This window comes from Halichoerus grypus, chromosome 10 (assembly GCF_964656455.1).
Source record: "Halichoerus grypus chromosome 10, mHalGry1.hap1.1, whole genome shotgun sequence".
In the NCBI taxonomy this organism is placed as follows: Eukaryota; Metazoa; Chordata; class Mammalia; order Carnivora; family Phocidae; genus Halichoerus; species Halichoerus grypus.
In genome coordinates, this window is record NC_135721.1 from 116,501,124 (window position 1) to 116,515,346 (window position 14,223).

At 51.0% G+C, this 14,223-nt stretch overlaps 1 protein-coding gene across 18 annotated transcripts in view; it reads left to right on the forward strand.

The window, feature by feature from the left end:
- The window catches only part of EPB41L1 (erythrocyte membrane protein band 4.1 like 1), a 121,411-nt gene extending 107,540 nt beyond the window's left edge, over positions 1–13,871 (forward strand). For 15 of the 18 annotated variants that reach the window (XM_036064606.2, XM_036064605.2, XM_036064609.2 and 12 more), the window contains 5 exons: positions 2,150–2,236; positions 3,037–3,120; positions 5,132–5,212; positions 5,557–5,673; positions 10,650–13,871. In XM_036064606.2, coding sequence (XP_035920499.2) covers positions 2,150–2,236; positions 3,037–3,120; positions 5,132–5,212; positions 5,557–5,673; positions 10,650–10,658 — 378 coding nt within the window. In that variant the 3' untranslated portion in view covers positions 10,659–13,871. The remainder of the gene's footprint in view (positions 1–2,149; positions 2,237–3,036; positions 3,121–5,131; positions 5,213–5,556; positions 5,674–10,649) is intronic. The other 3 variants (XM_036064613.2, XM_036064614.2, XM_078057152.1) reach the window with 1 other exon arrangement.
- The last annotated feature ends 352 nt before the right edge of the window (positions 13,872–14,223 follow it).

Consider the following 14,223-nt stretch of genomic DNA (forward strand, 5'->3'; position numbering starts at 1 on the left):
TTCAGGTGTACAGTACGCCGCGCTCGCCACGAGCGTAGCTGCCATCTGTCCTCACGCAGCCCTAGTTCAGTACCGCTGACTGTGTTCTCTGTGCCGTGCCTTTCATGCCCGTGACCTGTTCATTCCAGAGCTGGAAGCCCGCACCTCGCACTCCCCTTCACCCCTGGCTGCTCATCCCTCCACCCCGTCCCCTCCGGCAACTCCCAGTTCTCTGTATTTATGATCTGTTTGTGCTTTTTTCATTGGTTTGTTTGGTTTTTGAGATTCCACACAGAAGTGAAATCATATGGCATTTGTCTTTGTCTGACTTATTTCACTTAGCATCGTACCCTCTAGGTCCATCCATGCTGTTGCAAATTGTCAGATCTCATTCTTGTTTATGGCTGAGTAAGAACATTAGAGATCACATCTTCCTTATCCATTTATCTATTGGTGGACACTTGGGCTGTTTCCATATCTTGGCTATTATAAATAACGCTGCAATAAACATAGGGGTGTGTATATCTTTTCAATTAATGTTTTTGTTTTCTGTGGGTAAATACCCAGTACTGGAGTTACTGGATCCTATGGTATTTCTATTTTTAATTTTTTTCTGAGGAACCTCCATACAGGATTTCCACAGTGGCTGCACCAGTTTGCCATCCCACCAACAGTGCACGAGGGCTCCCTTTTCTCCACATCTTCGCCAACACTTGTTGTTTTTTGTCTGTTTGAGACTAGCCTTTCTGACAGGTGTAAGCGGCTATCTCGTTGTGGTTTTGATTTGCATTTCCCTGCTGATGAGTGATACTGAGCATCTTTTTGTGTCTGTGGGCAAGACTGCCCATTTTAAGGCCTGCTGCCGGGCCACATTCTGGGACTGCATCTGAGAAAGTTGCTTACTGAGGGAATGCCAGGTAACGGGTCACTGCCTCAGTTGGAGGCAGGCCCGGGGGGGTTAGGCAGGGCAAAGGCAGAGGGCTCCCATTCTTAGCTGTCCCCTGACAGCCAGAGGTCCACATCTAGTACCGTGCACAGACCAGGACCAGGGTTCAGCTTCTGGGGGCTGCAGAACAGACACAGCTCTGGGCCCCTGGACAGACATGGGTGAGCCCAAGATGGTGCGGAAAGTGGGAGGTAGAGGTGGGCGGCCGGGCCCCCTGCCAGACATGGGGTAGGAGTCTCTGGCAGTTAGAATCCACCATAGGACCAGGAGAGCTGCTCCAGGGTAAGAGTTCTGAGGGCAGAGTAGTGTTGCACATTGGGCTTGGAGTCTGATGAACATGGGTCTAAATCTGCGCTCTGTCACTCGCTGGTGGACGTGAATAAGCCACTTGACATTCTCTGGCCTTCCAGTTTCTCAACTGTGAAACAAGAATATTAAAACAATTTCCTGTGGTTGTTCCAAGGATTAAATGAGCTAGTGCATCCTTAGCATAATACTGAGCACATAGCAAGTACTCAGAAGTAGGTATTATTATGTTGTTAGTAGCCAGCCTATGTTCCTACGTTTATCCTAAGATTGACATTTGCAAAGCCCTTTCTCCTCTGCTAACCTCATAATGTTTCTGTGGGAGTTGGGCAGGGTTTCTTTTTATAATATTTTGAGAGCAGTTTATTTTTTTAGAGCAGTTTCACGGCAAAATTGAGAGGAAGGTACCCCATATGCTCCATATATGGGGATATATACAGAGAGATTTCCCATATGCTCCTCAGCCCTGCGCACGCACAGCCTCCCCTGTAATCAGCATCCCCTACCAGAGTGGGGCATTTGTTACCATTGACAGACCGACATTGCAGGGGCCCGTGGAGAGGAGGTGGCTCTGCCCCAGCTCACGTGGCTAGAACATGGCAGGGCCAGGACGAGAGCCCGAATGTCCCCCCTCCTTTGTTAGTGCTTCCTGAGAGCAAAACCAGAGTCTTGTTCACCAATGTCCCTAACCCCTAACCCCAGGCACTCTAAATGTTGAACGGGTGAGTGGGTGAGCCAGCGCGTGAGTGTGTGAGCTAGTGAGAGAGTGTGAGAACAGGTGTGTGTGTGAGCATGTGAGCCCGTGACAGTGTCACTCCTCCGCCTCGTGGCCGTGAGAGCTACACGGCTGTGGGCTCTGGCCATCCTGGGGGCCCACCCACGTGAGATCTGGCCATCTGAGCACTATTGTTTCCCCAGGAGAACAGTCTCAAGTCCGGGAAGGGGGCAGCCGCCATGATCCCAGGCCCACAGACGGTGGCCACGGATATCCGTTCTCTTTCTCCGGTAAGTGGGTAGGGCCAGCTCAGGCTAGGGGACTCTGTGCTGAGAATGCGGTTCATAGGTGGCCCTCAGCAAGTGCAGCGTAGAGCCCAGTGGGCTGCCCTTTGAAGCCCAGCGCCAGGAACCTGGATTGTTCTCAGATGCCCGCAGGGCTCCCTTGTGCCCACCAGAGTCTCATCCATCGCCTCCACCCCCCACATAACACACACCGGAGGGCATCGCAGCGTGAGGGTGAAGCAGTCCCCCTCCTTGGTGTGCCTGTGATGGGACAGCTCGTTTGCATCTGCTCTCCTTACTGACCAGGAGGAAAAATGAACTAGGAGTCCAGAGGCTCACACTCTGGATGTGGCTCTGTCAGTGGCTCTCGTGGGCCTGAGTCTGTCACTGTGAGGTCTCTTGCATCTCCTGCATTCTCCAAGTCTGTCCTTCTCCTTGTCTAGCCCCGGAGGCCACATGTTCCCGGCTCTGACGGGGTGGGGGCTCGGGAGGGCTCTGTTTCTACCCTGAATCCCCTATTCATTCTTCTAAGATGCCAGGATTCTTAAAATCTGGGGTCTTGTTAGGATTCTGGGCCATGGGAACCTCGGGTTCTAGGAATCTGAGAGTCAACGGTTTGAGAATTTCATGGGTCTAGCCTTCTGAAGATTCCAGTATTCCTGAATTCTTAGAATCAGTGATTTGAAGCATCTTGGCTTCCAAACTTCACCTTCGTGGGGCCCCCTTGGCTTACCCCCTGACCTCCACCCTGCAGAGCCCAGTGTCCTTACCTGACCCCTGGGGTGGGGGGTGGTTATATTCTGCAGATCATCGGGAAAGATGTCCTCACCAGCACGTACGGCGCCACCGCGGAAACCCTCTCCACCTCCACCACCACCCATGTTACCAAAGTGAGTAGCAGCAGGGCGCCGTCTGCCCCCAGCCTGGCTGTGGGGCTGGGGAAGGTCATTGCCTTCGCTGTGCCTTCGATCGTGGACAGAGAAGACCTGTGGCGGTCTAGTTTCTGGAGTGCTGTGCGCTTTGTTCTGTACTACGGGTTGTCCTAGGCACGGACCCTGCCCTTCAACGTCGACAGCCAGGCTGGCGGGGGGTGAGACCACCTCACCTGAAGTAATTCTGAGCCATGGCATTTGCGCCTTATGGACCTTAAGTGCTGGCAGGATTTAGAGGGGGTGATGTAAGGGAGCCTCAAAGAGTGAGGAGGGGTTGTCTGGTAAAAGTGGGATTTGTGCAGGGTCTTAGGAAGCCAGGTAGGACTCGTGAGGGAGGAGAAGACAGATGCAGGTGTTCTAAGCGATGCAGAAGATGGGAGCAGAGACCGTGTATGTGTTTATTTGTTCACTGAGCGGATGTTAGTGAGCGTCAGCCTTACGCCCACCTCTGTGCAAGGGGTGCTGATGGCGGCTGCCGGCGATCCATGTTTGTGGGGACGGCGACAGTGGTCTCCGTCAGGGAGAAAGAGCATGCAGGGGGCGTAGCTGTGGGGAATTGGGGTGGACTGGAGGCAGGGGAAGACAAGGAGAGACAAATGAGACAAATCCCAGGACAGATGTGACCCTGAAGGGTCTAAGAGGCTTTTTTAACTGGGGCGTGACCCAGCGCAAAGAGGTTTAAGGAGAAGAGATTAGGTCCACCAGGATGCGCAGGTAGATGGGGGAAAGAAGAGAGGGAGAGTCTCGGAGTGACTAGGGTTGGGGGGCCTGGACCGGGCTCTGAACCACAGTGGGGGAAGGAAGAGGCGGGGCCACGGGAGGGGGTCACTCCCTAGGCGTCAGCTGTGACTCAGCCAATGAGCACAGAGGGCTGGGGGCAGGCTGGCCAAGCATCTCCATGCCTGAGTGGCCAGGAGGGAGGCAGGAGGGGGCCCAGGCCAGAAAGGGAGGCCTGGAGGAGAGGGGCCAGGGAGGCAGGTTGAAGTTGAGGTTTTGCTGAGCCATCCGAGGGAGACGTCTGCTGGGCCTCCCGTGCACACACCGACCCAGCCCTGCTCCCTCCCGTGGGTGCAGGACTCCTGCCGGACTCGAAACCTTTGCACGTTCCCCAGGAAGCCCCCCGCCCCCACTCTCACCAAAAGCATTTGTGAGCAGTGTTGACTTCACTGAAAGTTTTATGGGAAGGTTTCCCATCACACACCCCACCGCTTGCAGCTCAGAAAACTCTTCTTCCCAAAGTTTCTCCCCTCCCTGCCAACCAGGAGCCCCCTTCTGTCTGTCTGCTCCTGCTGGGATTTCCCTCAGTTACCACTCTCCTTGATATGCCGAGCAAGTAGGTCCTTCCCCATCTTCTACTTCTAAACTTGCACCCAAACCCTGCGCTTTCAGAAAACATTGGAGGTTCTAAGTATTACCAATGCAGTTTTCTCTTGTAGTATTGTTCGAAGTCATTTAAGATAGAAGATTGTCACCATTCACATTTCATTCATGTGTTCATTCAACAAATCTGCATTTAGCACCTGCCCTGGTCAGATTGGACGGCGGGGAGGGGCGGAGGGGATACAGAAATGAACAAAATGCAGCCCCTGCCCTCAAGAGCTCCAGCCTAGTGAGCCAGGCCCGGTCACACACACAAGGTCAACGTGAGGCAGAGAGCTCCGGAAACCGCGCAACAGAGACAGACTTGGTGCTCGGGGAGTACCAAGGCAGGAGGGGGGTAGGGTCACCAACCGGGATCAGGGAGACATGACTGAAGCTGGGCTTGGAAGACCTAGGGGGGCAGTTTGGTAGTTGGGGGAGTGGTGGCCACAGGCAAGACGTGCCGTCTAAAGTCCCAAAACCAGAAGAGGGAGCCAGGAGAGAAGGTGACTGCTGGTTCCAGCCTCGCCCTTGAGGGGTGCTTTGGATGGGTGCCCTGTCACAACCCCACAGGACCCAGGGCTGACCTTGCCGCCCTCTCACTCTACAGACTGTGAAAGGGGGGTTTTCTGAGACGAGGATCGAGAAGCGGATCATCATCACTGGGGATGAAGATGTTGATCAAGACCAGGTATGGGGGTAGGGAACACTGTTCCCGGGGGCCCTGCCCAGTCCCCAGTCCCTCCCGTATTGGGTCACCCATGGACAGCTGCCCTTGTGGGCAGAGATGAAGTCCACCTCATGCTGATCCTTGTTCAGACAAGGAGCCCCAAATGAACCCCAAAGGAAGAGACATAGAATGGGAGCCTGAAGGAGCCAGAGGCCCCGAGCTCTGGGCTCTCCCTTTAACTCTTTGACCACTGCCCCTCCCTGGGCCTATTTCCACAGCTGTACACGAAGGGGCTTGTCGGTCTCCATGGCCTCTCCTGTGTTCGATATCCTGTGGTTCTTCACTTTGTTGCTCTTTTCTACCAGGCCCTGGCTTTGGCCATCAAGGAGGCCAAACTGCAGCATCCTGACATGCTGGTAACCAAAGCTGTTGTATACAGAGAAACAGACCCGTCCCCAGAGGAGAGGGACAGGAAGCCACAGGTAAGCCCTCTGGGGCTCAGCAGCCAGGAGAGGGAGGAGGGAACCGTGGTAAGATCTTCTCAGGGTCGTTTCCATCTGAGAGTCCGTCAGGTGGCTTGGTCCCTAGCACAGTTTTAAGTGCCCACATTCCTGGTCTGTGGCTCAAAGGAGAGAAGTAGCTCCCCCAAATACAACAAATCAGAGTGGGTGATGGCGGGGGAAGACTGGTTCCTTGGCTTCTCAGGGGTTTCAGGCCCCAGACCCAGAAAAGTATATCTGGAAGTGATAAGGACCGGGAGAGAGGGTTGATAGCAGGTCCTGAGGTGGGACAGCTGGAGACAAGCATAGCCTCACTGGCCATTAACTAGAAACTTGAAGCTAGAAAAAGGCCCCTCAGGCCCAGGGCCACCTTCCTGTCCCTGAGTCTCTGCCTCCATCACAGGTCACTGGGTATTGCTAAAGGGGAATATGATGACCAGAGTTCTCGATCCCATCTGTGTTGCTAGATTGCAAACCCTTGACTTCTCAGGCTACCCTGGGCCAGGAACTTACTTTTCTGTTTCCTTATGGACAGACCATCTGTGCCTTGCTGAACAAGAAGAAGGAGATGGTGCTATAGCGGATAGGGCTTTTATCAGCCTAAATTGGGGGAGGGGTTCTTCTGGTCCCTCTGGAAATTGAATTTTATCAGGTCTATAAAATGAAATCTCACAGACATTGAGTTGAGTGCGAGAATTCTATACAAGTTCAAAAGTAGGCCAGCTAATCAATGATGGCAAAAGTCAGAATAGTGCTTAGTTCCGGGATGTGATATTGACAGGGAGGAGTCACAAGGGAACCTTTGAGGGTGCTGGAAATGTCAGCGTCTTGAACGGGGTAGGTCACTTGGGTGTATACATACATAAGGACGTGTCGAGCTGTATACTTGGATTTGTGCTCTTTACACGTCTCATACGTTGTACCACAATGAAAAAAAGAACTCATCTCAAAGACCTACAAGGAGTAGATCTCCTTTTTGCCCTCTTCCCTGATGAATGAGACCGTGTTCTCTAGAGAGATACGGGAATGCGGATCACCACCCCTTTCCTGTCAGAAGAAAAAGCACTGAAACATTTCCTGCCACTTTGAAAGGCTGCCAAACCCTGGTCTAGATTGTGCTGTCCAACAGAACTTTCTGCAGCGATGGACATGTTTTCTTTGTTATCATGCAACACACATGGCTACTGGACACTTGAAATTGGCTAATCTGAAATCAGATTGCTTTAAGGGTAAAATGCATGCAGGATTTTGAAGACTTAATATGAAAAAAGGCATGCAAATGCCTCAGTAGTGTTTCTATTGATTCCATGTTCAAATGATCATGTTTGGATATATTGGGTTAAGTAAAACATATTATTGAAGTTCATGTCCCCTGTTTCTGTTACTCATTTTAAGGTAATTTAAAATTTAGAATTTTTATTTAGGAATGAAAAGTTTCTATCTAGAAGATTTAAGGAAGTTAGAAATATCTAGAAAATTTAGCGAATTCCGTCTAGAGAAATGTAAATTCCATACGGGGCTCTTGTTTCTGTTTCTGTTAGCACTGCTCTAGAAGTATAAGCTGGCCATGGGCAGAGCCTACCTCCCAGCCTTCCTCAGGCTTCCATGCAAATTGTCCCTCCTGTCCACTCCATCGTCCAGTTATTCTTGCTTTTCATCCCCCAGATCTCCGAGTGGTAGCGCACTGGCAGCTTCACCTGGGAGAACTGTGGTCATAAAGTCTGATTTAGAAGGACTGGACCGGACCTGGGAGTCTGTATTTATATGTTGGTCCTTAGGAAGTCCTTGTGCAGCCCCTGGTGCAAAGAATTCTGTGCTGGCTCCAATCCCAGCCAGTCCCCCGTGGGCATGCAGTTTCACTTGCAAAATGGAGAGATGGGGCAAGTGCCTCCCAGGCATGGACTTCTGGCTGTTTATTTGCTTTCCTAGAGTACCTGTAACGTGTTTCTCCTATTTTTTCCTTTCCCTGTCTTGTTCCTCCCCCTCTTTCCCAGAGCATTTCCAGCCGGTCCCCCAGGCTCCTGCCTTCCCATGTTCCCTGGCCGCTCAGAGCTCTAGTCCCTGCCGCCACATCCTGCCCCCCCAACTCCCCCCCACCCCTGCCACCGTGCAGCCTTTCATATCTGCCCACTTGGCGGGTCTCATTCTTCCTCCTCGCCCCTCTGTTAGTTCTTCCTTTGATGCCATTGTCCCACGCAACACCATTCTCTCTGTCTCTCCTCTCTCTCTCTCTCCAACCCCCTCCTTCTCTCTCTCCTTCTTTCCCTCTCTCCCTCTCTCTCTCCTCGCTCTCCTTCCTCTATCTCTCTCTCTCTCTCCTTCCCTCTCTTCCTGTCTCTCCTTCTCTCCCTGTCAGATTCTTCTGTAAAGGTCACCTTGTTCATGTCACCCTGGAAAGACAGAAGTTTCTCCCTTGCCTTTTCTCTCCACATGCTTTGCCACTAGTTAGGAACCACCTTTGACCCCCTAATCTTGTCAGACTCACTCATTCTGGGGGAGAGGTCTTCTCTGAGTTTGAAAAGTCTTTTTTAAAGTGCTTGAAACATGTCGGATTGATGGATGGATGGATCTTGGTAGCCCAAGGAAAGATCTGGAATCCTGCAAACCTGGATTCGGTCTCAGCCCTGCCTGTTATTAGCAATGTGACTTCCAGCAGATTATTTATCTCTGCACTTTGCTCATCAGCTAGTGGTCAACAACCATAATCACAGTGATGATAATTGCTGAAATGTATGGCATGTTTACACTATTCCGGGCACCAGGCCATGCACTTGACCTAAGTATTGTCATCTGCTCATTCTCACAAATGAGGAAACTGAGCCCCTGAGATGTTAGGTGACTTGCTCAGAGCCATAGGGCTTGATGTGGGAGTCAAAGCTCATCTATGAGACTCCAAAGCTACCCTGTGGTCCTAACCTCCTTATCCCATAGGGTTGGTGAGATCATATATATAACAGTACTTAGCACAGTGCCTGGCACATAATAAGTGCTCAGTAAAAGCGAAGGGTGACTGATTACTATCAACGCAAAGTAAGCTAACAAAACACTGCACATTCGGAATCTGATATAATAAACTGAGACGAATAAATTATAATATGGCATTGTTTAGATGTCCCTGGCACTTCTGAAGTGTGTAAAGGCTTTTGAAGACATCCCACATCGTGTTTACACTGAGCTATAGGACTTAAAGTGCAGCCTGCCACTGTAAAAAAAAAAAAAAATCCTCAGGTAGTTAGCAGAATTAAGTAGAAAGAACACACCCAGGCTTTGGGGCCAGAAACTCCTTGCTAGCAGTGTGCCCAGAGGAACCTCCCTGGGCCTCAGTTTCCTCATCTACAGTTAACCTAGAAATTGGAGCTGCTATAAGAATTAAACATCTGTGAGCATCTTAGTCTGGGCTGCTATGACAGTACACCATAGACTGGGTGGCTTAAACAATGCACATTTATTTCTCCCAATTATGGGGGCTGGAAAGTCCAAGATCAAGGTGCAGGTGGCTGTCTTCTCTATGTATCCTTCCATGGAAGGGAGCACAGAGAAAGAGAGAGAGAGAGAGAATCTCTCTTGTGTATCTTTTTATAAGGGCATTAATCCTATATATGAGGGCTCCACCCTTATAACCTAAGTACCTCCCGAAGACCCCCAGCCCCTCACATTGAGAATTAAGACTTCAACGTATGCATTTTGGTAGGGGGGACACAAATATTCAGTCCACAGCAGTGACACACAATGACAGGGCCTCACATACAGAAAGTGCTTAGCGCTTTGAACCCGCATCCTTATCCCCTGAGGTTTCGCCATGTTCAGGGACGGATGAGAGCCCTGAGTAAGTCAGACCGTAAGCTTCTATCACCAGCCTGGTGCACAAGCCCTGTCTCCTTGTAGGTGTCCATCTTGCTGGCCTTTAGCTTCTCTCTCCTCCCTGAATCCTCCAGAAACATCTGCTCAGACTCCACTTGACTCTTGGCCTTCCTTCCAGAAGTTCCTCCTCTTTGAAGTTCCTGCTGTGAGTGTGTAAAGCACAGCCACCCATCTGACACAGGGTCTTTTTTTTCCCCTGGCAACTCACGGCCAGGTGTGCGGTTTCTGCTCCATCTTCTCCCACTGGCCCACCTCCTTCAGACAGAACCTGTCTCCCAAACACTGCCAGCAACACCCAGCTTCCTTACCTTCAAGATTTGGATGAAGTGGGAGGGAAAAAAATGACCTGTTTCAGAGCAGGAACCTTGGGTTCTAGTCTCATTTCTGTCACCAACTCACTATGACATTGAACTCTCTGGGTCTCAATTTTCCCATCTGTCAACTAAACTGAGAAGGATTTCATGTCTGTGAGTCCATTCATACTTGACCTTATGTGAGTGGGAGAGGGCAGGAAGGACACCCCACCTGTTAAGTGGTTTTGGGTGGCTCCCATGCACCACGCACAGTGACGAGCACTGGAGGCCTAAAGAAGTTAATAAACTCACCCAAGGTGGCAGAGCTCGTAGGCTATGGAATGAACTCAGGAGGTCTGCTTGCAGAGCTCATGCCCTTGACCATGAAATTTTGGAGTCAAACCTGAGTTGGAATCCAGGCTCCACTTTCTTTATGGAAATGCTGCTCCCTGGGGTTTAATCCCCAGGACACACAGGCCCATGGAGATCAGAGAGGAAAAACAAAGAGCTTCTGCCATCACAACTGAACAGTTCTTAGACCGAGAGAAGGTAGGAAGAAAAGGTGAACTGCATGTATGTGATCTGAGCTTCTTAGTGTTAAAGGAAACTTGGACAGATTTCCAGACAGATGTGGGTTCAGGTCTCAGCTGTGTGGCCTTGGACAAGTCACTTTATCTTCCTGAGCCACAGGAAAGGTAGCTAAAACAACCTCTTGCCACGTATTTAAAGATGAATGAGCAAAAGTTATTAATTTTTCTTGTCCTCTTCCTTCGTGTCCCCTTCCCTCCACGCCTCCGGCCCTAGGAATCCTGACCTCTGTGAAGAGATGCTGGCGTTTCTGGTCCAACCCAAGCCAGAGAACCGTTAAGAAGGGGCCTTCATTCTGGATTCTCCGACTCAACACCGAAGTCCCAGCTGTGACGTACTGTCACCGAAGAGGAACTGGGAAAGGAAAAGCATATATATATAGATATATATAGATATAGATATATATACAGGAAACACCGCGTCCTTGCACTGCTGCTGAGGCTGGTCACGCAATCGGCCAACAGCAACAACCAACATCTGAACACCTACATTTCCTTTGCAGACAAATTGAAGAACTGGTGGGATTTTTCAGGAAAAAAAAAAAAATATATATGTAATGACAATAATCTCTTGCTCCCCCTTTCGAAGCCCTGCGGAACGACAAAGGCAAGCCAGACCACACTGATCGTAGGAGTACAAAACAACCCTGGTTCTGCACGTGACCTTGCGTGGACGAGCATCCCATTTGTCCTGAAGTGTGTGCTGTCCACTCCAGTGCAAAGGAAACACTTTTGCAGCAAAGCAAGAGAAGTCGCGGCAGCAAGACACGCACCGTCAACCATTTGCCGAGAAAGAAAGAAAATCCCCCACTCGGAAAGGAGGAGGAACACTGGATTATTATTTTTTGGGTCTTGACACTGGGCTGCAAAATCCACCTTCCTTCCTTCCGCCTCCCCTCCCCCTCAACTCACACGTCTTGTCATTTCTGTCTCGGCTCCCCCCCTCCCCCTCCCCCTCCCCCACCCTCTGTATCCGGGTCCTGCCAAGGGCCGCTGCAGATGACTGGTTTGGGACAAGAAAAAGAAAAGAAGGCAAGAGCAGAAAACCCAGCCACGGGAAGGAAAGTAGACATTGTATGTTTATGGGTTCTCATTATGAAGGTGCAGCTTGTAGGAGATGTGGATGGATGTGCTTTTAAGTTATGTATATGACATATAACAGGAAACAAATATTAAAATAAACAGTGCTGGTAAGTATGAAGCTGACATTTTAAAATTATAATTATCCGACTGTGATTGATGTATCCCAAAGTTCTTAGATCTCACTGAACCGGCCCAGCCGAGGAGACCTGGACTCTGGCTGTGGGCTGCTCGCAGTAGGAGCTGACGGTTCAGCGTAGTAATACAGTGTGTGGTATTTGTAATTGGTTGATTGGTGGGGAGGGGTGGGGTCCCCAGATGGAGGGGCAGGGGTTTGGCAAGAAGGAAGAAACACAGATGTAGTCCAAGATGCCTTCCCTCCATCCCCCTCAGGCAGTAGCCACCAGGGCCTGGTCTGTGCTCAGGTGTGGGGTCCAGAGTCAGGATTCTGCTACAGGGGTCCCCTGGCTCAGCCCCCATACCTCCCTAGGGGGTTTGCTTCGGTTTTCAGTCTTCTCTTTTTTCGGCCACATATCTTTTCCCTGACCACATTGTGACAGCTGACTCCCCATGCAAAGCGACGTGACACCCGCCAGCCGCCGCACAGGATAGTGGCTTTAACCTGGCTGGCTGGAGAGCCTGGCTGCCTCTCGTCCTCTGTGCCTCCCACATTCGTTTTCTTCCTCCTGGGCCAAAGCAGCCATGGTAGAGACCATGAACACAGGGCAGGCCCCATGGGGCAGAACTTCATTTCCAAAGGCTTTGCCTGCCCCCCCGACAAGCCTCGGATGAAAGGTGGTGTTGCTCAGAGGCTCCTTCTATGTATGAGACTCTGGCTTTGGAAACCTCCCCTTTAGCCAGCGTCTGAGCTCTGAGTCTGTACTGTCAGGGTCCCCAGAATTGCCTTCAGACCACAGAAGCCCTTGGAGAATACCCCTTCCAAAGCTTGGGCTTTCCCAGTCTTGCCTGCCAGGAGCTGCTTCCCTGAGCTCAATGAGTCCCCTTTGGAAGGAATATGTCCCCACCGCACTTTTAATTTCTCAGTCCCATATTACCTCCCCCCGTCCCACCTCTACAGCGGTCATTAAATTCATTCAACAAATATTTATTGAGTACCTACTTGTGCCAGGCACTATGCTGGGACTGCAGGAGAGAATGTGGGGGAGGGGAGGGACCTGGAAGTCCTCTCAGCCAGCCTTACATCTTCAATCATGGCTTGCCCCTCTGAGAGCATTTCCACATTCTCTCCAATTATTGGCCATTGCCCAGGGATACCCCCCCAGAGGGCCCCGGCGTACTTCTCAGTTACCCCAATGACATACACGCTTAGTTTGCTAAGCGGTGCTGACCTGAGGACGAGAAACCAGAACAGTGTGTGCGTCTGTGGGCAAAAATGGGACAGAGAGCAGGCAGAGAGAGCCCTGCCCCTGGGGCTCAGATGGGAGATTCAGCCACATCCCTCCCCCCCCAGCAAGACCGGTGGCCCCCACTCCAACCCCCCTGAGTGCGACAGCTCACTTCCATGCACCAGGTTCTTTTTACCATCTTGGTGGAGAAGCCACAGAACCTCCTTCCCACCCCTTTCAACCGGAGAGCTCCTATTCTTTCTGGGCCAAGAACTGGAATGGCTCCATCCTCCCTGGGCTACCTGGAATTTGGCTCAGGCACCCCTGTCTTTGCAGGAACCAGGCGTCCCGAGCACACTGGTCACACCTCAGAGGGAGAGTATTTGTTCTGTGGCTTCAGAGCAGGGATGAAGTGACCAGGCTTAGCCTGTGGGCTGGCTAGGGTTTGTGGAACTCTCCGCCCCACGGATGCTGTGACCTTCCTTCCGTGGAGAGACAGGGAGCGCCACAAGGGAGGAGGGGAGCTGCAAAGCTGAAATCTAGGGCACTGTTTCCTCCCATCCTCCTCTTCATAGACAATATAGATGTTTGTCTTGTCTGTCTTCAACCTACTTTTTTTTTTTCCTTTTTACATTTCTCATCCTTTCTGTGCTGCCTCTCCACCCAGGAGACCATGTAGCATATGGAAAATGTCCTGGAGGGTATCCTGACTCAGCCCCTAACTCACCATGTGACATTGGACTAGTCCCACCACCCCCCTCCTTTGGGGCCTCAGTTTCCCCATTTGCAAAATGAGCAGGATAAACCAGATGCTCTCCAGGGTCTTTTCCGGGTCTGCTGTCCCACAGATCTTCATTTTCTCTTGTTTTGCTTTCTTGGGATCTTTTCCGTCTGAGGGGACAGGAAGTGCCAGGACCTGTTTCAGTTTGTGAATCCTGCAAGCACATTCCAAGACTGGCCTGCAATTGCATGAGCAACATCACTCTAAAGGATTTTTTTTTTTTTTTTCAAAAGCACTTACCAACCAACTGCGATGCTGTCCTGTTCCTTTTTACTCACACCCCTCCCTCCCCTCTCGTCCCCACGCTCCCCCACCTCAGTGCTCTGTGCTGTATGCGTGTGCTCTCTGTTCTTGTATACTCAATAAAAGTGAAATAAATGTGTTTGATGCTGAACCACAAACTGCCTTGGCATCTCTGCTCTCTCTCTCTCTCTCTGACCTTAGCTACCAGTACAAGTTGGCATTGTGGGAAGGGCGAAAACGGGGGTGGAAGAAATCCCATCCTTGAACACTTCCATTCGACACGTACTTGCGGCTTGCAGTGTGGTCCGTGACTTGGGTTAGACTGCGCAGGCGCAGCAGGT